Source organism: Ascaphus truei, chromosome 13, assembly GCF_040206685.1.
Source record: "Ascaphus truei isolate aAscTru1 chromosome 13, aAscTru1.hap1, whole genome shotgun sequence".
NCBI lineage: Eukaryota > Metazoa > Chordata > Amphibia > Anura > Ascaphidae > Ascaphus > Ascaphus truei.
The window spans coordinates 41,398,064-41,421,111 of NC_134495.1; the positions used below are offsets into that span (position 1 = coordinate 41,398,064).

At 38.5% G+C, this 23,048-nt stretch overlaps 1 protein-coding gene across 1 annotated transcript in view; it reads left to right on the forward strand.

Annotated features, from left to right (window-relative positions):
• LOC142465264 (uncharacterized) overlaps positions 1-22,769 on the forward strand; it is an 84,487-nt gene extending 61,718 nt beyond the window's left edge. Inside the window, exons 4-8 of the mRNA XM_075569276.1 lie at positions 9,803-9,961; positions 12,972-13,130; positions 17,561-17,719; positions 20,650-20,808; positions 21,832-22,769. Of these exons, the coding sequence (XP_075425391.1) occupies positions 9,803-9,961; positions 12,972-13,130; positions 17,561-17,719; positions 20,650-20,808; positions 21,832-22,294 (1,099 nt within the window). The 3' untranslated portion in view covers positions 22,295-22,769. The remainder of the gene's footprint in view (positions 1-9,802; positions 9,962-12,971; positions 13,131-17,560; positions 17,720-20,649; positions 20,809-21,831) is intronic.
• The last annotated feature ends 279 nt before the right edge of the window (positions 22,770-23,048 follow it).

Sequence of the window (23,048 nt, forward strand, 5' to 3'; positions counted from 1 at the left end):
CCGCCACTGCCAACCACAAAAAACACGTAGAATTAGCACAAAGTGTAAAGTGCTCGCTTAGCATGTGAGAGGTGGCGGGATTGATGCCTGTATTCTCCAAATGTTTTTTTTATGTTACAATGTCTTCACAATTATTTTTGTTTATCATAGTTGCCTCGTTATTTAACATGAACTGTAACTGTTAATAATCCACATTCTCTTCAACTGTCTAATTCAGTGATTTTCAACCGGGTTTCCGAGGCCGCCGGGGAGGTAGCGCTGGGACAACTCTCCCAGCTGCCCCAGACCCAGCGGTAACCCCACATAGCAGTGACCTGGCGGCTCCCACGCTCAGCAGCAGCAGCCGCCTGGTCACAGCCATGCTTCCTCTCCCTGCCAGAACTGGAAGTCGCGTCAACTTTTGTCTGACAGAAGGAAGAGGAAGTATCAAGCAACAGCTCGCGTGTGCCGGCTGCAGTCAAAGTGAGAGAGAGGTGTCAGTGTCAGTGTGTGTCTGTGTGTATGTGTCAGTGTGTATGTATGTATGGATATCTTTATTTATATAGCACTATTCATGTACATAGCGCATCCCAGCAGTAATACACTGGTCAGTGTGTATGTGTCAAGCAGGTGTGTGTCTGTGTGTATGTGTCAGAGTAAGTGTGTGTCTGTGTGTATGTGTCAGAGTAAGTGTGTGTCTGTGTGTATGTGTCAGTGTGTATGTATGTATGGATATGTTTATTTATATAGCACTACTCATGTACATAGCGCATCCCAGCAGTAATACACTGGTCAGTGTGTATGTGTCAGAGCAAGTTTGGGTCTGTGTGTATGTGTCAGAGTAAGTGTGTGTCTGTGTGTATGTGTCAGAGTAAGTGTGTGTCTGTGTGTATGTGTCAGAGTAAGTATGTGTAAGGGAGAATGTATGTGTGTGTGTTTGTGTATAGAAGAGAGAGGTAGGAGAGGGAGTGTGTGTGTGTATAAGAGAAAGTGAAAGGGAGAGAGTGTGGGGGATAGGGAGCGAAAGGGGGAGAGTGTCAGGGGCAGAGACACAAGAGATGGGGGTGAGAAATGGGGTGAGGAAGGGGAGGGGTGAGACGGAGTGGGGAGGGGGCAGAGCTGGGGTTCCCCAGATTTTCAAAATCAAATTCTGGGGTTTCTTAACCAAAGAAAAGGTAACCCACTGGTCTAATTTAATAACTATTCAGCTTTAAACCTTGAATTAAGTTTTCATGTGTGTAATCAGGAACAGGGAGGAAAAAAGTAGAGCACTGCTAATAAAAAATGAAAAAGGGCCAGTAGCAAAATAATTATTTATTTATTTTGCTACTGGCCCTTTTTTCATTTGTTATTAGCAGTGCTCTACTTTTTCCTCCCTGTTCCTGATTTTTCACCCAAGTATTGTAGCACGCCGGTTTCTGCATCACGGAGCAGCTGTTCACATCAAGAGGATTTCCTCTCTTAGCTGCGGAGATCCGGGGTTCTTGCCAGTGTGTAGCCGATCACCATTCCCCTCACCTGTTCCGGGAATCAACACCGCGGACGGGACATCCTACGTGGGAGTGGAGTGTCCTGTCCGGTCTTCACTGCCAGCAGCCATCACTAACCCCACCGACAGCCACGACCCGGCAACTCGGAGAACATCGATCCGGTACCCGGGGAGACGGCGGGAGACCCTGTATACGGATCTCCATTTCCAGCAGCCAGTCCCCATTCACCGGGTTACCACATTCTCGGCTGAGGATGTTTACTTACCCCATTCAACAGCTTGCGGTGGGGACAAGTGTTTTCCATCGGCGTGGCGAGACTTCTCCTACGGCAGCATACAGGTGAGGTGGGGGTATTCAGGCACACACACACCATCGGCTTACCCACTGTACTCCACAATCCACGCATTATTTATCTGCAGTGCACACCGATTTATGGACATATGTTTTTCTTTATTTATGGACTTCCTTGTTTGGTGAGAGCATCACCGGGGGGTAGTTACCCCTATTTTCTACCTATGTGTGTAATCAGTAGAGGAAGGTGTTCCAGATATTCTACTTATACATTTAAATGAGATCACTGATTGATAAGATGACTTTACTGAAGCCTGTTAGTGCTATTGATTGTAGCAAGTACTCTGTTTTTGACATTTGCTAAAGCAAACATTTTTAATTCGAGTGTATCAATTTTTATTATATGTAAATTTTACTTCAATATAAACTGATGCAAACCGTATTATATGGAATTTGTCAAAACATTACATACAATGCAATATCTATTTATTTAAAACTGACTACAGAATAGTCAAAAAACACTTCTAAGTACATTCGGACTCTATTTAAGTATGAAAAGTTAAAACAAGAATATAAACGTGCTGTTAATTTGTTATAAATGTATAAATTAATCTGTAATTTAATGAAAATGGTTTGTTTATTTTAAAGAAAATCACATCTCATTGTATAGACTGAAGGGATGCCCAAGAATTTGGTTGCATGTTCAATAGCATTTCCCCTTTGTTATAGTGTGAAAGGAGACAGTGGTTATTCTGCGCTTCCCAATAGTGTTTTTTGATTGTTTATGGCTTTGCACTTGTATGAACTTCAACACTTACAGAGCTTATCAGGGCTTAATGAATTGTCACTTTAGAGTGTAAGAGGTGCAAATAATCCTTACATCAACAAAAGTAGCCACTATTAAGTAAAGTCACATTTTTGTTTAATAACTCTCTAATATCAGGAAACCTGCAACCCATTGCTTTGTTATTAAGGAGATAACAATCATTTATGCATAGAATAAACCACTTATGTCTCCTTCCACACATTAACAAAGGGGGGATTTATACTGAACATGCAACCAAGATCTAGGGATCCTCCAATCTAGTGCAATGAGATTTTTATTTAAAATAACACTTAGGGCCTCATGCAGAGAGCATAGAATTTTAAAATGGCGAATTTCATAAAAAGTAGCTTTTTGGAGAGTTTTATTCTCCATATGCAGAATAGTGCGAATTCTGCTATGTTTAACATGGATGCGTGTGGCGAGTTTAAATTGGCGAGATGCGCGCTTCAGAAACGTGTAAAAACAAATTCGCGCCTTTTTTTCCCCTTTACTATAGGCGGCGAGCGCCATCTTGCCATCTTTTCCTGGCGCGGCAAAAATGCGAGAATCGCGCCATTTTTTGGCGCGAACAGCCGCTACTTGCCGTTCGCACCTCTCTGCATTCGGAGAGTTTTAAAAATGGCGAGATGGAGGTTCTCACCAGCCGCGAGGCGAATTTTAGCAATTGAAAAAACAAAATGCGCGTTTTTTGGAACTCGTCATTTTTCTGCGGTTTCTGCGCGAAATTGTACAAAAAATGGCGAATTTCGAAATAACTATGCTCTCTGCATAAGGCCCTTATAGTTTATTAAATTACAGATAACTAACTACTCATTAATACATTTATAACAAATTAACAGCACTTTTATATTCCTGTTTTTTTACCTTTCATAATTTAAATAGATTCCAATTGTACTTAGAAGTGTTTTATTTGACTATCCTGTAGTTAGTGTAAAATAAATACATTTTGCATTGTAATGTTTTTACAAATTACATATCATAAAGTTTACATCACCTTATAATAAAGAAGCATTTACTTGTATTAGTAATAATAATAATAATAATAATAATAAAAATAATAATTGATAGTCAAATTAAAAAATGTTGCTTTTCTTGTTCACTGTTATTACGTTATCAAAGTATAATAATTATTAAATTAGATTTGTACAAACAGGACTTAATAATGAAAAGGAGGTGGCTAATGGAATTGACTGTAACAAATGTATTGATTTTACATGTCAAGCTAAATATTCAAAATAATCAGTTGTCAAAAAATGTTGCAAAAATGTTAAACATTCAAACAGAACATAAATATATATTAAAATAAAGAAAATTTGCTGTGTCAGTCAGGAAAAGTTATTCATACTTATGAAGATCAATTGTTTCTCTGTATCTGTGCATTTAATTTATAATCTATCTATCTATTTATCTATCTATCTATCTATCTATCTATCTATCTATCTATCTATCTATCTATCTATCTATCTATCTGTCTATCTGTCTATCTGTCTATCTGTCTATCTGTCTATCTGTCTATCTGTCTATCTATCTGTCTACTATCTGTCTATCTGTCTGTATGTCCTGTCTGTCTGTTTGTCTGTCTGTTTGTCTGTCTCTTTCTCTTTGCTGTCTGTCTGTCTCTCTGTTGTCTGTCTGTCTCTCTGTTGTCTGTCTCTCTGTTGTCTGTCTGTCTCTCTGTTATCTGTCTCTCTGTCTGTCTCTCTGGAGTTGCTATGTCTGTCTGTCTCTCTGTTGTCTGTCTGTCTCTTTGTTGTTTGTCTGTCTGTCTCTCTGTTGTCTGTCTGTCTGTCTGTCTCTCTGTTGTCTGTCTGTCTCTCTGTTGTCTGTCTGTCTCTCTGTTGTCTGCCTGTCTGTCTCTCTGTTGTCTGTCTCTTAGTTGTCTGTCTGTCTCTCTGTTGTCTGTCTGTCTCTCTGTTATCTGTCTCTCTGTCTGTCTCTCTGGAGTTGCTATGTCTGTCTGTCTCTCTGTTGTCTGTCTGTCTCTTTGTTGTTTGTCTGTCTGTCTCTCTGTTGTCTGTCTGTCTGTCTCTCTGTTGTCTGTCTGTCTCTCTGTTGTCTGTCTGTCTGTCTGTCTCTTAGTTGTCTGTCTGTCTCTTAGTTGTCTGTCTGTTTCTCTGTTGTCTGTCTGTCTCTCTGTTGTCTGTGTCTGTCTGTCTCTCTGTATGTCTCTCTGTTTTCTGTCTGTCTCTCTGTTGTCTGTCTGTCTCTCTGTTGTCTGTCTGTCTATCTCTCTGTCTGTCTGTCTCTCTGTTGTCTGTCTGTCTCTCTGTTGTCTGTCTGTCTTTCTGTTGTCTGTCTGTCTCTCTGTTGTCTGTCTGTCTCTCTGTTGTCTGTCTGTCTCTCTGTTGTCTGTCTGTCTCTCTCTCTCTCTGTTGTCTGTCTGTCTCTCTGTTGTCTGTCTGTCTCTCTCTTGTCTGTCTGTCTCTCTGTTGCCTCTCTGTTGCCTGTGGGGGGGGAGGAGGGGGGAAGGGGGGAGGAGGGGGAAGGGGGGAGGTGGGGGGAAGGGGGGGAGGAGAGGGGGGAGGAGGGAGGAAGGGGGGGAGAAGGGGGGTGGTGGTGGGGACGAGGGGGGAAGGGGGGGGAGGAGGGTGAAGGGGGGGAATGGGAGGAGGGTGAAGGGGGGGTGGGAAGGGGGGAGGAGGGGGGGAAGGGGGGGGGAGGTGGTGGGGAGGAGGGGGAGGTGGTGGAAGGGGGGGAGGTGGTGGGAAGGTGGGGAGGTGGTGGGAAGGGGGGGGGGAGTTGGTGGGGAAGGGGGGGAGGTGGTGGAAGGGGGGGGAGGGGGGAAGCGGGGGGGAGGTGGTGGGGAGGGGGGAAGGGGTGGGAGGTGGTGGGAAGTGGGGAGGGGGGAAGGGGGGGAGGTGGTGGGGAGGGGGGGAAGGGGGAGAGGTGGTGGGGATGAAGGGGGAGGTGGAGGGAAGGGGGGGGAGGTGGTGGGAAGGGGGGGGGAAGGTGGTGGGAAGGGGGGGGAGGTGGTGGGAAGGGGGGGGGGTGGGGGGAGGTGGTGGGGAGGGGGGGGAAAGGGGGGAGGTCGGTGGGAAGGGGGGGAGGTTGTGGGAAGGGGGGGTGGTGGGAAGGGGGGAAGGTGGTGGGGAGGGGGGGGGGAATGGGGGGAGGTGGGGGGGGTGGGGGGGAGGTGGTGGGGATGGGGGGGGGGCAGGTGGTGGGAAGGGGGGGGAGGTGGTGGGAAGGGGGGTGGGGGGGAGGTGGTGGGAAGGGGGGGATGTGGTGGGGAGGGGTCGGGAATGGGGGGAGGTGGGGGGTGGGGGGAGGTGGTGGGAAGGGGGGGGGGAGTGGTGGGAAGGGGGGGGAGATGATGGGATGGGGGGGGGGAGGTGGTGGGGGAAGGGGGGGAAGGGGGGAGGTGGTGGGAAGGGTGGGAGGTTGTGTGAAGGGGGGGTGGGGGGAGGTGGTGGGAAGGGGGGGGTGGTGGGAAGGGGGGGAGGTGGTGGGATGGGGGGGAGGTGGTGGGAAGGGGGGGGAGGTGGTGGGGGTTCCCCCTGTGACAGTTTGGTTACTGGGCACACGCCGTGTCATTTATTGCTAATACAGTGAAAAGAAATACAAACATTTTTAATTTGAGTGTATCAATTTTTATTATAAGTAAATGATACTTTACTATAAACTGATGCAAACCGTATGATATGGAATTTGTCAAAACATTACAATGCAATATCTATTATTTTAAACTGACTACAGAATAGTCAAATAAAACACTTCTAAGTACATTCTGAATCTATTTAAATTATGAAAGTAAAAAACAAGAATATACAAGTGCTGTTAATTTGTTATAACTATATAAATTAATCTGTAATTAATGAAAATGTTGTGTTTATTTTAATAAAATCACATCTCATTGTATTAGATTGAAGGTTTGCCCAAGAATTTGGTTGCATGTTCAATAGCATTTCCCCTTTGTTATAGTGTGAAAGGAGACAGCGGTTATTCTGCGCTTCCCAATAGTCTTTGTTGGTTGTTTATGGCTTTGCAGTTGTATGAACTTCAACACTTACCAGAGCTTATCACGGCTTAATGAATTGTCACCTTAGAGTGTAAGAGGTGCAAATACTCCTTACATCAACAAAAGTAGTCACTATTAAGAAAAGTCACATTTTTGTTTTATAACTCTTTAATATCAGGGAAACCTGCAACCCGTTGCTTTGTTATTAAGGAGATAACAATCATTTATACATAGAATGAACCACTAATGTCTCCTTCCACACATTAACAAAGAGGGGATTTATACTGAACATGCAACCAAGATCTAGGGATCCTCCAATCTAGTGCAGTGAGATTTGTATTTAAAATTAACACTTATAGTTTATTAAATTACAGATAATTAACTATTTATTAATACATTTATAACAAATTAACAGCACTTTTATATTCCTGTTTTTTACCTTTCATAATTTAAATAGATTCCGAATGTACTTAGAAGTGTTTTATTTGACTATCCTGTAGTTAGTGTAAAATAAATACATTTTTGCATTGTAATATTTTTACAAATTACATATCATAAATTTTACATCACCTTATAATAAAGTAGCATTTACTTATATTAGTAATAATAATAATAATAATAATTGATTAAAAAAATGTTGCTTTTCTTGTTCATTGTTATTAAGTTATCAAAGTATAATAATGATTAAATTAGATTTGTACAAACAGGACTCTGAATTATGAAAGGAGGTGGCTAATGGATTGACTGTAACAAATGTATTAATTTTACATGTCAAGCTAAATATTCAAAATAATCAGTTGTCAAAAAAATGTTGCCAAAATGTTAAACATTAAAACAGAATATAAATGTATATTAAAATAAAGAAAATTTGCTGTGTCAGTCAGGAAAAGTTATTCATACTTATGAAGATCAATTGTTTCTCTTGTATATGTGCATTTAACTTATAATCTATCTGTCTATCTGTCTATCTGTCTATCTGTCTATCTGTCTATCTGTCTATCTGGCTGGCTGGCTGTTGTCCGTCTGTCTGTCTAGGAAGGCATGTTCTTACATAGGTGTCATGGAAATATTTTATGACACATTCATCTCTATTTAGATATCACAGTCTTAATTAAAAAAAACAAATGTATGGATCATAAATGAGTCTTCAAACACAGCATTTTACTTACTGTATACATAATTTGAAGGTTGATACTATAATAATGTAATTATGGCAAGAAATTATAACTTGACACTCAACACATGGAGCAACTATATATTTTAGATAACCATATGTTGTTTATTTCTTTGTGTTATTTTAACAAACTATTATTTCATGTTTCAGAGATCAATATATTGTAACATTATTGTAGTTACTGATACATGTGTAATATTTGCTATATTGACATGCCCAATCATTGCATTTACTCAAATCAATTCCATCACACATTTAGTTTTCATTATAGAATTAGGAAGATCGCTCTTTGATGAAATCTAAAATCAGCTGTAATATAACTTACAAGGGGCCGCTATCAAGATCATACATTTGGATTTTCAGATAGAGCTTAGTAATTATTATATACAACATTTGAAACATGAGGCTATAATAATGTCATTATGGCAAGTAGTTAAAACTTGCCACTCAACACATGGAAAATATATATTTCAAATAACCATATCTTTATAGTTATGCTAAACCTGTAAAAATGTTTGTTGACTCCTTTATTACAAAGCAAAGAACTGCAGGTTTCACTGATAATAATGAGTTATTAAACCAACAATTGACTTTCTTAATAATGACAACTTTACGTTGATGACAGGTTTATTTGCACCTCTTAAACTGTAAGGTGACAATTCATTAAGCCGTGATAACCACTGTTAATTGTTAATTGTTGATGCTCATGAATAGCCTTTGGCTCCTTTCACACTCTAACAAAGGGTGAATTTCTATTGAACATGCAACTAAGATCTGAGGCATTTACTTTCAATCTAGTACAATGAGATGGGATTTTATTTGAACAAAAAAAACTAAGATCTGGGGCATATAAATATATACATTAACATATTTCTAACAAAGAAACAACACTTTTATATTCCTTTATTGTATCTTTGATCATTTAAATAGATTCAGAGTGAACTTAGAAGTGTTTTATATGATTATCCTGTAGTTACTTTAAAATAAATAAATATTGCATTGTATTGTTTTAAGAAGTTACATATACGGTTTACATTATCTTATATTAAAGTATTATTTACTTATAATAATGATTGATACACTCAAATGTAAAATGTTTGCTTTTCTTGGTCACTATATTGGCAAATGACAACAAGGAAAACAAAAGAGAGTATTTGCTACAATCAATAGCACTAACAGGCTTCAGTAAAGTCATCATATCAACCAGTGATCTAATTTTAATTTATAAATAGATTTTCTGGAAGACCTTCCAATAGTCACAGATGCTGTTTTTACTGAATAATGAGGCAACTATGATAAACAAAGGTACATTTGAAGACATTGGAACATAGAAAAAACATTTGGAGAATGTGTGCACTAATCCCCTTAAAGGATGACCCCATGTCGTTTGTACCGCCCTTGGGATGAATAGATATTTTGAAGTCTCCTTTTATTGTCCCTGAATATATTTGTATATAGATATCATATACCCTCTTAGACGCTTGTTTTCTAATGTAAACAAATCTAGATAAACTAGTCTCTCCCCATAAATCAGATTTTCCACCCACTTTTTGTTATTTGGTGACTGTTCACTGCACTTTTTCTAGTTCCATAACGTCTTTTGTAATGGAGAGATGCCCAGTGGGTGGGATAAATTGGTGATTGGTTGTCTACTGTTGTGAGGTGTCAAAAGTAGGAGTGTACCTGTGACTTGACCTATATAATAGAGCAGAAGGAAGATGCTCTACACATTGAATACCCATTCATTAGTAGTTCAGTACATTCTGAATAGCAGCCATGACCAAGAAAATTAGGATAAAAACTAGCTTTGAAATAAGGCAGATGTTTACAAAGGGATCCACAATAAGGGACATCCAACAGTGGCTACAGCAAAGGGACATACATGTGACACAACGCTGTGTTCGGTATCATGCCACAGGGGAGGCAAAGCTTTACAAGTTTTTCAAAGAGGGCAGAAATGAGTAAGTACAGTACCCTGCTGTATACACTTTTACCCTAATGTTTTTCTTCACAAAGCCACACAGTACGCCTGAGCATCTGCACTCTTTTAATCCATTTCATTTTCCTAATTTTGTCTTTCACAGTGAAACGATGCGGCTGGTGGAGGAGATCAGCCGGGGAAATTATGATCGGCCTATTGCAGAAGTTCAGGATACTCTGAAGCAAAAGCATGATATTCCAGTGTCTGAGCCCAGCAGCAAACGAATGAGACACGATTTGGGCGAGACCTTGGGACCTGTGAGGTAAAGTACAAATAAAGTACATCAAGTTTTAATGTCTCTGTTTACCTAACCTGTAGCAGGTTTATTATGTATGGCTTATTATGGGAAGTACTGTACTGCAGCATATTTTGAGGAACACATGAAGGGGGGAGGGAGAGGGAAGATTCCCATCAAATGAATGTCTTTGTTTCCTAATAACTGTGTTTTAGGAAGGGCTGTTTTTGTCTAAAGTAGCCAAATCCTAAATTCCTAATGTATATGTTTTATTTCATTATTTAGCAAATGTTTTAACAGAAAGTAATACATTGAGTTACCTCTCGTTTTCAAGTATGTCCTGGGCACAGTGATTATGAGACAATGCATGGTTACAAATAGATAGTTACATTAAGTGAACAGGGTTATACATTATATTCAAGACATTGCATGCACAGTTAGAGATAATATATATTATGGGCGTATGTAACAGTTACCGACCTGATAAAAATATGTGACAGCTTTAGTTATGAAAGAACGTAGACTGGTGGCGGCTGTGAGAGTCTCCGGCAGATTGTTCCATTACATGTGAATACCACAAGAGACAAATGTTTGCAGCATGTTTGTTTCATCGTCCCCCTATGCAGTGGAAGACGTACATTAGACAGTATAATATTGGTAGTGTAGGACCTACTGAAATGGGGTTACTGTGACGTGAGTGTAGGCTTAAAATATTTTGGCCAAAGTATTGCACTAAATGACATATCTATGAAGAAAGAATATAGATAAAAAAACATATGAATGTACTAAATTATTTGTCATATTGGATGTTGCATTGGGGCCTTTTTGTCTCTTGTTGTATAAATTTTGGTCACAAACCTAGTAGCTCTCCAAATGACACAAATATATACAGTATACAAATTGTGGGTTTGTGCTTGCAAAGACTGTATGTGTAAATTTTTATATATATATATATATATATATATATATATATATATATATATATACACATATGAAGGTCAGTCAGCACACTGCAGTAGAAAAGGTTATAATAGCAGATGCTAGTCCCATAGAAAATAAGTATGATACGAACCAATCCAAAGACCAGTAAAGAGACAGCACACCGCACGGGGTTAATCCAAAAATCTATATTCACAACATGAAATACACGTAAGCCAACGTTTCGGTCCAACAGAGAGACCTTCCTCAGGGCCGTGATATATATTTTAAATATTTACTGTATGCTCATTTGCATGTCTTAGGCAGGTCTGCAACCCCGCCTTTCACCATTATCACACAGCACTTCCACTGCAGCAAGGGATTCTGGGAAATGACATGCAAATGAGAACACAGTGCCACCTGTTGTCTCAAGCTCACATTACATGAACAATCCTTAAGCCAATGCATGCTGCTTTAAACACAGCTTTTAAATTTAAAGTGATAAAAATCACTAACATGTTTCTAACAATAAACAAAACTTTTATATTCTTTTATTTTCTTTCATAATTAAAATTTAGAGTGAAAACTAAAGGAAGCAAACCCTACTTTGAGTATCTGCACTCATTATTTAGTTACAACTTGGGTCTCAGTTTTTGATATTTCTGTACACAGTGTTTGCCTTGTTGTATGTGTTTGGTCACCATAGTGATTTACTCACTTTGTTATGTATATATTTTACTTTAATATCGTTAAAATTTATTTTAAATATGTAATCATATCATCCGCAACATACTGAGAGCTTGTAACAGGGTTTGTTTCTTTAGTTTTCACCATTTATCCTTTATCCCTTTTGCACATTTGTGTATTATTTTCATTTGTTCATTAGGCGGAAGCGAGAGTTTTTCCCTTCCCTCCTCTCCACCCCCCCTCCCTCCCCCTCCCCCTATTCTAGATAATTTAAATAGATTCAGAATGAACTTAGAAGGGTTTTATTTAATTATCCTGTAGTTACTTTAAAATAAATAGATATTGCATTGTATTGTTGTAACAAGTTACATATACGGTTTACATTACCTTATATTAAAGTATTATTTACTTATAATAATGATTGAAACACTCAAATGTAAAATGTTTGCTTTTCTTGGTCAATGTATTGGCAAATGCCAACAAGGAAAACAAAAGAGAGTATTTGCTACAATCAATAGCACTAACAGGCTTCAGTAAAGTCATCATATCAACCAGTGATCTAATTTTAATTTATAAATAGATTTTCTGGAAGACCTTCCAATAGTCACAGATGCTGTTTTTACTGAATAACAAGGCAACTATGATAAACAAAGGTACATTTGAAGACATTGGAACATAGAAAAAACATTTGGAGAATGTGTGCACTAATCCCCTTAAAGGATGACCCCATGTCGTTTGTACCGCCCTTGGGATGAATAGATATTTTGAAGTCTCCTTTTATTGTCCCTGAATATATTTGTATATAGATATCATATACCCTCTTAGACGCTTGTTTTCTAATGTAAACAAATCTAGATAAACTAGTCTCTCCCCATAAATCAGATTTTCCACCCACTTTTTGTAATTTGGTGGCTGTTCCCTGCACTTTTTCTAGTTCCATAATGTCTTTTGTAATGGAGAGATGCCCAGTGGGCGGGATAAATTGGTGATTGGTTGTCTACTGTTGTGAGGTGTCAAAAGTAGGAGTGTACCTGTAACTTGACCTATATAATAGAGCAGAAGGAAGATGCTCTACACATTGAATACACATTCATTAGTAGTTCAGTACATTCTGAATAGCAGCCATGACCAAGAAAATTAGGATAAAAACTAGCTTTGAAATAAGGCAGATGTTTACGAAGGGATCCACAATAAGGGACATCCAACAGTGGCTACAGCAAAGGGGCATACATGTGACACAAAGCAGTGTTCGGTATCATGCCACAGGGGAGGCAAAGCTTTACAAGTTTTTCAAAGAGGGCAGAAATGAGTAAGTACAGTACACTACTGTATACACTTTTACCCTAATGTTTTTCTTCACAAAGCCACACAGTACGCCTGAGCATCTGCACTCTTTTAATCCATTTAATTTTCCTAATTTTGTCTTTCACAGTGAAACGATGCGGCTGGTGGAGGAGATCAGCCAGGGAAATTATGATCGGCCTATTGCAGAAGTTCAGGATACTCTGAAGCAAAAGCATGATATTCCAGTGTCTGAGCCCAGCAGCAAACGAATGAGACACGATTTGGGCGAGACCTTGGGACCTGTGAGGTAAAGTACAAATAAAGTACATCAAGTTTTAATGTCTCTGTTTACCTAACCTGTAGCAGGTTTATTATGTATGGCTTATTATGGGAAGTTCTGTACTGCAGCATATTTTGAGGAACACATGAAGGGGGGAGGGAGAGGGAAGATTCCCAGCAAATGAATGTCTTTGTTTCCTAATAACTGTTTTAGGAAGGGCTGTTTTTGTCTAAAGTAGCCAAATCCTAAATTCCTAATGTATATGTTTTATTTCATTATTTAGCAAATGTTTTAACAGAAAGTAATACATTGAGTTACCTCTCGTTTTCAAGTATGTCCTGGGCACAGTGATTATGAGAAATAATGCATGGTTACAAATAGATAGTTACATTAAGTGAACAGGGTTATACATTATATTCAAGACATTGCATGCACAGTTAGAGATAATATATGCTATAGGCGTATGTAACAGTTACCGACCTGATTAAAATATGTGACAGCTTTAGTTATGAAAGAACTTAGACTGGTGGCGGCTGTGAGAGTCTCCGGCAGATTGTTCCATTACATGTGAATACCACAAGAGACAAATGTTTGCAGCATGTTTGTTTCCTCGTCCCCCTATGTAGTGGAAGACGTACATTAGACAGTATAATATTGGTAGTGTAGGACCTACTGAAAGGGGGTTACTGTGACGTGAGTGTATGCTTAAAATATTTTGGCCAAAGTATTGCACTGAATTACTTATATCTATGAAAAAATAATATAGATAAAAAAACATATGAATGTACTAAATTATTTGTCATATTGGATGTTGCATTGGGGCCTTTTTGTCTCTTGTTGTATAAATTTTGGTCACAAACCTAGTAGCTCTCCAAATGACACAAATATATACAGTATACAAATTGTGGGTTTGTGCTTGCAAAGACTGTATGTGTAAATTTATATATATATATATATATATATATATATATATATATATATATATATATTTATATATATATATATATATATATATATATATATATATATATATATATATGAAAACACAAAAAGAAAACCTCTAAAGTAGCACTCAGACAGATGTTTGCAAAGAATAAAAGGGGTACTTTAATTAAATTAGAAAAAAATAACAGACATACAAACAACTAACTGGAGAGCCTGCCTGACTAATGAATAATGAAAAAACCAATGGACAAAGAAAAACAGAAAAACATAGAATGCAACATATAATAATGGACCCAAAAAGAAATAATGCCCTTAAGAAACTAGCTTACTGTGGGAACAAAAGTTCCCACAATAAGGCAATATAGACCGGCCGGTCACCACATGTATAAGAAACTATAGAGCATCACAGGTCTACATATATATGCATATAAAAAAAATTCTTACAGAAAATAACATGAGTGCTATACTGATAGCAGTAAAGAATATCACTAGCAAGGTGTAAACCTATTGCAACTCAGGTAATGCTAGGGCAAAGGAGACATACAGGTATGTATATTTAGTGACCCAAATACATATATTAAAGCAGATGGGAAACAAAAACAGGGAGGGATATAATAACCCAAGATACTCAGCTCCTTGATGTAAAGATACTGCATACAAAGATCAGCACAGCACAGTCCACTGGAAAAGTCCAAAAATATAGGACTTAGTTGGTTGTCCAAAATAGGGCAGAGGCAGGCAGGATCAACAGCAGCAAAAATTAAAATTAGCCCACTAACGCGTTTCGGCAACTAAGCCTTCCTCACTCGTTAATTTTAATTTAATTTTTGCTGCTGTTGATCCTGCCTGCCTCTGCCCTATTTTGGACAACCAACTAAGTCCTATATTTTTGGACTTTTCCAGTGGACTGTGCTGTGCTGATCTTTGTATGCAGTATCTTTACATCAAGGAGCTGAGTATCTTGGGTTATTATATCCCTCCCTGTTTTTGTTTCCCATCTGCTTTAATATATGTATTTGGGTCACTAAATATACATACCTGTATGTCTCCTTTGCCCTAGCATTACCTGAGTTGCAATAGGTTTACACCTTGCTAGTGATATTCTTTACTGCTATCAGTATAACACTTATGTTATTTTCTGTAAGAATTTTATCATGCTTATATATGTAGACCTGTGATGCTCTATAGTTTCTTATACATGTGGTGACCGGCCGGTCTATATTGCCTTATTGTGGGAACTTTTGTTCCCACAGTAAGCTAGGTTCTTAAGGGCATTATATCTTTTTGGGTCCATTATTATATGTTGCATTCTATGTTTTTCTGTTTTTCTTTGTCCATTGGTTTTTTCATTATTCATTAGTCAGGCAGGCTCTCCAGTTAGTTGTTTGTATGTCTGTTATTTTTTTCTAATTTAATTAAAGTACCCCTTTTATTCTTTGCAAACATCTGTCTGAGTGCTACTTTAGAGGTTTTCTTTTTGTGTTTTCATATCTATCTCCTTCCTCTAGCACCACCTACAGCTTACATTTTTGTTATAACTATTTCAGATATATTTTTCTGACTTAGGTAGGTTTAGACTTTGCTTCACTTATTGGTAGTGATGCGGTATTCGCTTCTTTGTGTATACTATATATATATATATATATATATATATATATATATATATATATATATATATATATATCAAATATTACTGTATGCTCATTTGCATGTCTTAGGCAGGTCTGCAACCCCGCCTTTCACCATTATCACACAGCACTTCCACTGCAGCAAGGGATTCTGGGAAATGACATGCAAATGAGAACACAGTGCCACCTGTTGTCTCATGCTCACATTACATGAACAATCCTTAAGCCAATGCATGCTGCTTTAAACACAGCTTTTAAATTTAAAGTGATAAAAATCACTAACATGTTTCTAACAATAAACAAAACTTTTATATTCTTTTATTTTCTTTCATAATTAAAATTTAGAGTGAAAACTAAAGAAAGCAAACCCTACTTTGAGTATCTGCACTCATTATTTAGTTACACCTTGGTTCTCAGTTTTTGATATTTCTGTACACAGTGTTTGTCTTGTTGTATGTGTTTGGTCACCATAGTGATTTACTCACTTTGTTATGTATATATTTTACTTTAATATCGTTAAAATTTATTTAAAATATGTAATCATATCATCCGCAACATACTAAGTGCTTGTAATAGGGTTTGTTTCTTTAGTTTTCACCATTTATCCTTTATCCCTTTTGCACATTTGTGTATTATCTTCATTTGTTCATTAGGCGGAAGCGAGAGTTTTTCCCTTCCCTCCTCTCCAACCCACCTCCCTCCCTCCCCCTATTCTAGATAATTTAAATAGATTCAGAATGAACTTAGAAGGGTTTTATTTGATTATCCTGTAGTTACTTTAAAATAAATAGATATTGCATTGTATTGTTTTAACAAGTTACATATACGGTTTACATTACCTTATATTAAAGTATTATTTACTTATAATAATGATTGATACACTCAAATGTAAAATGTTTGCTTTTCTTGGTCAATGTATTGGCAAATGCTAACAAGGAAAACAAAAGAGAGTATTTGCTACAATCAATAGCACTAACAGGCTTCAGTAAAGTCATCATATCAATCAGTGATCTAATTTTAATTTATAAATAGAATTTCTGGAAGACCTTCCAACAATCACAGATGCTGTTTTTACTGAATAATGAGGCAACTATGATAAACAAAAGTACATTTGAAGACATTGGAACATAGAAAAAACATATGGAGAATGTGTGCACCAATCCCCTTAAAGGATGACCCCATGTCGTTTGTACCGCCCTTGGGATGAATAGATATTTTGAAGTCTCCTTTTATTGTCCCTGAATATATTTGTATATAGATATCATATACCCTCTTAGACGCTTGTTTTCTAATGTAAACAAATCTAGATAAACTAGTCTCTCCCCATAAATCAGATTTTCCACCCACTTTTTATAATTTGGTGGCTGTTCACTGCACTTTTTCTAGTTCCATAATGTCTTTTGTAATGGAGAGAGGCCCAGTGGGCGGGATAAATTGGTGATTGGTTGTCTACTGTTGTGAGGTGTCAAAAGTAGGAGTGTGCCTGTAACTTGACCTATATAATAGAGCAGAAGGAAGATGCTCTACACATTGAATACCCATTCCTTAGTAGTTCAGTACATTCTGAATAGCAGCCATGACCAAAAAAATTAGGATAAAAACTAGCTTTGAAATAAGGCAGATGTTTACGAAGGGATCCACAATAAGGGACATCCAACAGTGGCTGCAGCAAAGGGACATACATGTGTCACAACGCTGTGTTCGGTATCATGCCACAGGGGAGGCAAAGCTTTACAAGTTTTTCAAAGAGGGCAGAAATGAGTAAGTACAGTACACTACTGTATACACTTTTACCCTAATGTTTTTCTTCACAAAGCCACACAGTACGCCTGAGCATCTGCACTCTTTTAATCCATTTCATTTTCCTAATTTTGTCTTTCACAGTGAAACGATGCGGCTGGTGGAGGAGATCAGCCGGGGAAATTGTGATCTGCCTGTCGCAGAAGTTCAGGATACTCTGAAGCAAAAGCATGATATTCCAGTGTCTGAGCCCAGCATTAAACGAATGAGACACGATATGGGCGAGACCTTGGGACCTGTGAGGTAAAGTACAAATAAAGTACATCAAGTTTTAATGTCTCTGTTTACCTAACCTGTAGCAGGTTTATTATGTATGGCTTATTGTGGGAAGTTCTGTACTGTAGCATATTTTGATGAAAACATGAAGGGGGGAGGGAGAGGGAAGATTCCCAGCAAATGAATGTCTTTGTTTCCTAATAACTGTGTTTTAGGAAGGGCTGTTTTTGTCTAAAGTAGCCAAATCCTAAATTCCTAATGTATATGTTTTATTTAATTATTTATCAAATGTTTTAACAGAAAGTAATACACTGAGAGTTACCTCTCGTTTTCAAGTATGTCCTGGGCACAGAGTGATTATGACAAATAATGCATGGTTACAAATAGATAGTTACATTAAGTGAACAGGGTTATACATTATATACAAGACATAGTATGCACAGTAAGAGATAATATATATTATGGGCGTATGTAACAGTTACCGACCTGATTAAAATGTGAGACAGCTTTAGTTATGAAAGAACTTAGACTGGTGGCGGCTGTGAGAGTCTCCGGCAGATTGTTCCATTACATGTGAATACCACAAGAGACAAATGTTTGCAGCATGTTTGTTTCCTCGTCCCCCTATGCAGTGGAAGACGTACATTAGACAGTATAATATTGGTAGTGTAGGACCTACTGAAATTGGGTTACTGTGACGTGAGTGTAGGCTTAAAATATTTTGGCCAAAGTATTGCACTGAATCACTTATATCTATGAAGAAAGAATATAGATAAAATACATAAGGTAAATAGGTATTAAATTAGACAGTTAAAGAGAATGTGGATTATTAACAGTCACAGATGCTGTTTTTACTGAATAATGAGGTAACTATGATAAACAAAAGTACATTTGAAGACATTGGAACATAGAAAAAATATTTGGAGAATGTTTGCACCAATCCCCTTAAAGGCTGACCCCATGTCGTTTGTACTACCCTTGGGATGAATAGATATTTTGAACTCTCCTTTTATTGTTCCTGAATATATTTGTATATAGTTTTCATATACTCTCTTAGATGCTTCTTTTCTAATGTAAAGAAATCTAGATAAACTAGTCTCTCCCAATAAATCAGATTTTCCACCCCCTTTTGTAATTTGGTGGCTGTTCACTGCACTTTTTGTAGTTCCATAATTTCTTTTGTAATTGAGTGATGCCAGTGGGTGGGATAAATTGGTGATTGGTTGTCTACTGTTGTGAGGTGTCAAAAGTAGGAGTGTACCTGTAACTTGACCTATATAATAGAGCAGAAGGAAGATGCTCTAGACATTGAATACCCATTCATTAGTAGTTCAGTACATTCTGAATAGCAGCCATGACCAAAAAAATTAGGACACAAACTAGCATTGAAATAATGCAGATGTTTATGAAGGGATCCACAATAAGAGACATCCAACAGTGGCTTCAGCAAAGGAACATACAGTCATGTGAAAAAGCAAGTACACCCTCTTTGAATTCAATGGTTTTACAAACAGTATCAGGACATAATAACAATCATCTGTTCCTTAGCAGGTCTAAAAATTAGATAAATTCAACCTCAGATAAACAACAACACATGACATATTATACCGTTTTAAAGTCCATCATTCTACAGTGAGAAAGATTTTTCAAAAGTGGAAAACATTCAAGACAGTTGCCAATCTTCCCAGGAGCAAATTCACCCCTAGGTCAGACCGTGCAATGCTCAGAGAAATTGCAAAAAAAAAAACCAAGATTTACATCTCAGACGCTACAGGCCTCAGTTAGCATGTGAAATGTTAAAGTTCATGACAGTACTATTAGAAAAAGACTGAACAAGTATGGTTTGTTTGGAAGGGATGCCAGGAGAAAGCCTATTCTCTCTATAAAGAACATGGCAGCACGGCTTAGGTTTGGAAAGTTGCATCTGAACAAACCACAAGACCTGTGGAAAAATGTCCTTTGGACAGACGAGACCAAATTTGAGATGTTTGGCCATAATGCACAGCACCACGTTTGGTGAAAATCAAACATAGCAGATCAGCACAAACACCTCATACCAACTGTCAAGCACGGTGGTGGAGGGGTGATGATTTGGGCTTGTTTTTGCAGCCACAGGACCTGTGAACCTTGCGGTCATTGAGTCGACCATGAACTCCTCTGTATACTAAAGTATTCTAGAGTCAAATGTGAGGCATCTGACCGACAGCTAAAGCTTGGCCGAAATTGGGTCATGCAACAGGACAATGATCCTAAGCACACCAGCAAATCTACAACAGAATGGCTAAAAAAGAAAAGAATTAAGGTGTTGCAATGGCCCAGTCAAAGTCCAGACATCAACCCAATTGAAATGCTGTGGTGGGACCTTAAGAGAGCTGTGCATAAACAAATGCCTGCAAACCTCAATGAACTGAAGCAACGTTGTAAAGAAGAGTGGGCCAAAATTCCTCCACAACGATGTGAGAGACTGATAAAGTCATACAGAAAACGATTACTTCAAGTTATTGGTGCTAAAGGTAGTTCGACAAGCAATTGAATCATAAGGTGTACTTAGTTTTTCACACATGGCTTCTCCATTTGGCTTTAGTTTTGTTAAATAAATCATCACACGGTGTAAAATGTCATGTGTTGTTGTTCATCTGAGGTTGTATTTACCTAATTTTTAGACCTGCTATGGAACAGATGATTGTTATTATGTCATGATATTTAAAACCATGGAATTCAAAGAGGGTGTACTTTCTTTTTCACGTGACTGTACATGTGACACAACTCTGTGTTCAGTATCATGCCACAGGCCAGGCAAAGCTTTACAAGTTTTTCCGCAAGGGCAGAACTGAGTAAGTACAGTACCCTACTGTATACACCTTTGCCCTCATGTTTTTTTTTTCACAAAGCCACACAGTATGGCTGTGCATCTGCACTCTTAATTATTTTTATCTTCCTAATTTTGTCTTTCACAGTGAAACGATGCGGCTGGTGGAGGAGATCAGCCTGGGAAATTATGATCTGCCTGTCCCAGAAGTTCAGGATACTCTGAAGCAAAAGCATGATATTCCAGTGTCTGAGCCCAGCAGCAAACGAATGAGACACGATTTGGGCGAGACCTTGGGAGCTGTGAGGTAAAGTACAAATAAAGTACATCAAGTTTAATGTCTCTGTAGCAGGTTTATTATGTATGGCTTATTATGGGAAGTACTTTAGCATATTTTGAAGGAAAAAAAAGAAGGGGGAGGGAGATGGAAGATTCTGTTTTTGTCTATAGTAGTGAATAAGTGAAGTAGACCGCTGTCACCGTTTAGTAGTTAGAATGGTGTAGATTTAAATGACAGGTGCTGTAAGGGTATTGAATACAGTAATAACGGTGGTGATCAAGAAGTATTGATCAGAGAAAAGGAACCCTTATTATTAGCACACATTTGTCATATGCATAAAATAGTTGGACTTCAGTGGTCTCACAGTTAATTACTGTATGTCTGAGGAAAGTCCAGATTCACAGAGGAAGTCGGAAAAAATAATAAAATTTTATTAAGTCTAAATAGATATTTAAAAACACATATACATAATTAAAAATCCCTATTGCTATGAGTGGTGGATATGTTTTGGTCCCAAATCAAAAGGTGTAATACCTTATGTGCACATATCTTGACTAACAGAATCACAGCTATATTTCAGGTCTCTTGACCAAAAAGCTCAAAATTGCAGGTGTAAATTGATAGATAATAGTCACAATGTGATCAAAGGAGAAACAGAATACAGTCTCTGTGTGTACTGTGAGGTAGGTATTGGAGGTGTAAATACGGGTGGTGGTGAGCAGTTAATGGAAACCATATACATGTGTAGTTCAATGCTGTTGTATCAGAACATGTATCTGCTAATTTAATGCTGAGCTCCTTTGAAATCATTTTAACAGGCATTGCTGCGAGTAGAAAGAAATACAAACACAAGAATGTATATTCGATGTTTAGTCGATGTGTATTCAATGTGCAGTGAATCCACAAAATGGATGGTGTATTTATACAGTAATGACTCACATTAGAGTACGCCCACTTTCAACACCTGTACCTGGTCACCATGCATAAAAGGTTATACACTTTGCATAGCCGACCACTCGCTGATCTTTATCTGAACTTGCCCTTGTCCAGATACTGCATTATGCCATCTGCTTCCATGGATCAACCCCGATTCTACGGACGCAGGAACCCTCTCGCCTCTGCCGTGCCTGTCAAGCAGAAAAAGCGAGAGGCGGCAGCCGTTTCAAAGTCAAGGCTAAAGCGACAGGCTATGGCCAAAAAAGAAAACGTTCTGCTGATCCCAAAGGCTAAGGGTTTTCATAGACGTAAGCCTTATTATGTCAAGAAGATATACTGTAAAGTACTCTGTACGCAAGACAAATGGCAGCCAACCCATCGAACCCACACGCCACTTCCTCACATTCGCTTAGACGACTCTGCCGCCGCAGTCCCGGAAATCTTCAGCCCATCTTCTCCACCCCCATCTTCTCCGTTTCCAACCGACGATGCTTCTGCCTCTGAAATCCACGGGTCACTTGCTCCATTGCTCTTAGACGACTCTGCTTCACGCCCGGAAATCTCTATAAGACTGTAAGGGGGAATGACGCGAATCAGCTCTTTGATAAAGGACAATTTCTGTCCGAAACGCGTCAGAGTGTCTGTCCCCGTTACCATGTGACCTTAATAAATAATATTTTTAACCCACACCCTGCTGGTCCCTTTCTCCTACTTTGCTGTGCATCGCTGCAATCCAAACTATGCTATCTTACATAATCCTGACTCTGCTAGTACAACCATCCTACACTCTAGAAGCGCCCTTGCGGTTGGGGTCGGCGTTCTGTCTCAATCCCTACCTCAGCCCCGTGGCCGCGCCTTGTTTGTGATGAGCTTCGCATCACAGACAGTCAATCAAGTTCACTGGTATCAACTTAGAATCACCATGTTCCTCCCATGGGGTGTTCTAGAGTTGGCTCACCAAATGAATTGTGTATCTTTGCTCCAAGTGGAACAACACTAAATGTTGTTCATAAACAATCCTTACAATGAACATGCACTTTGCTCATCCTACACTTGCTGTCCATACATATTGCCACCATCGATATCATGTCAGCTGTGGTGTGTTCACAATAAACCATTTTTATACAAGAAGATATTAAGTTTTCTTGCATCTTTTGTTTCATTATTATTATACAACCTTTCCGCCAAATAGTCAACCTATTGTTCCCCTATTTCTCTATATATATAAAACTTAAATGTTTGTCTGTCAGAATGTTTGTCTGTGGGTTGGTGCATTTTATGATTGGTTGGCAGGCGGCCACGCCTCTCGCTGGTTGCCCTCCTTCCTGAGA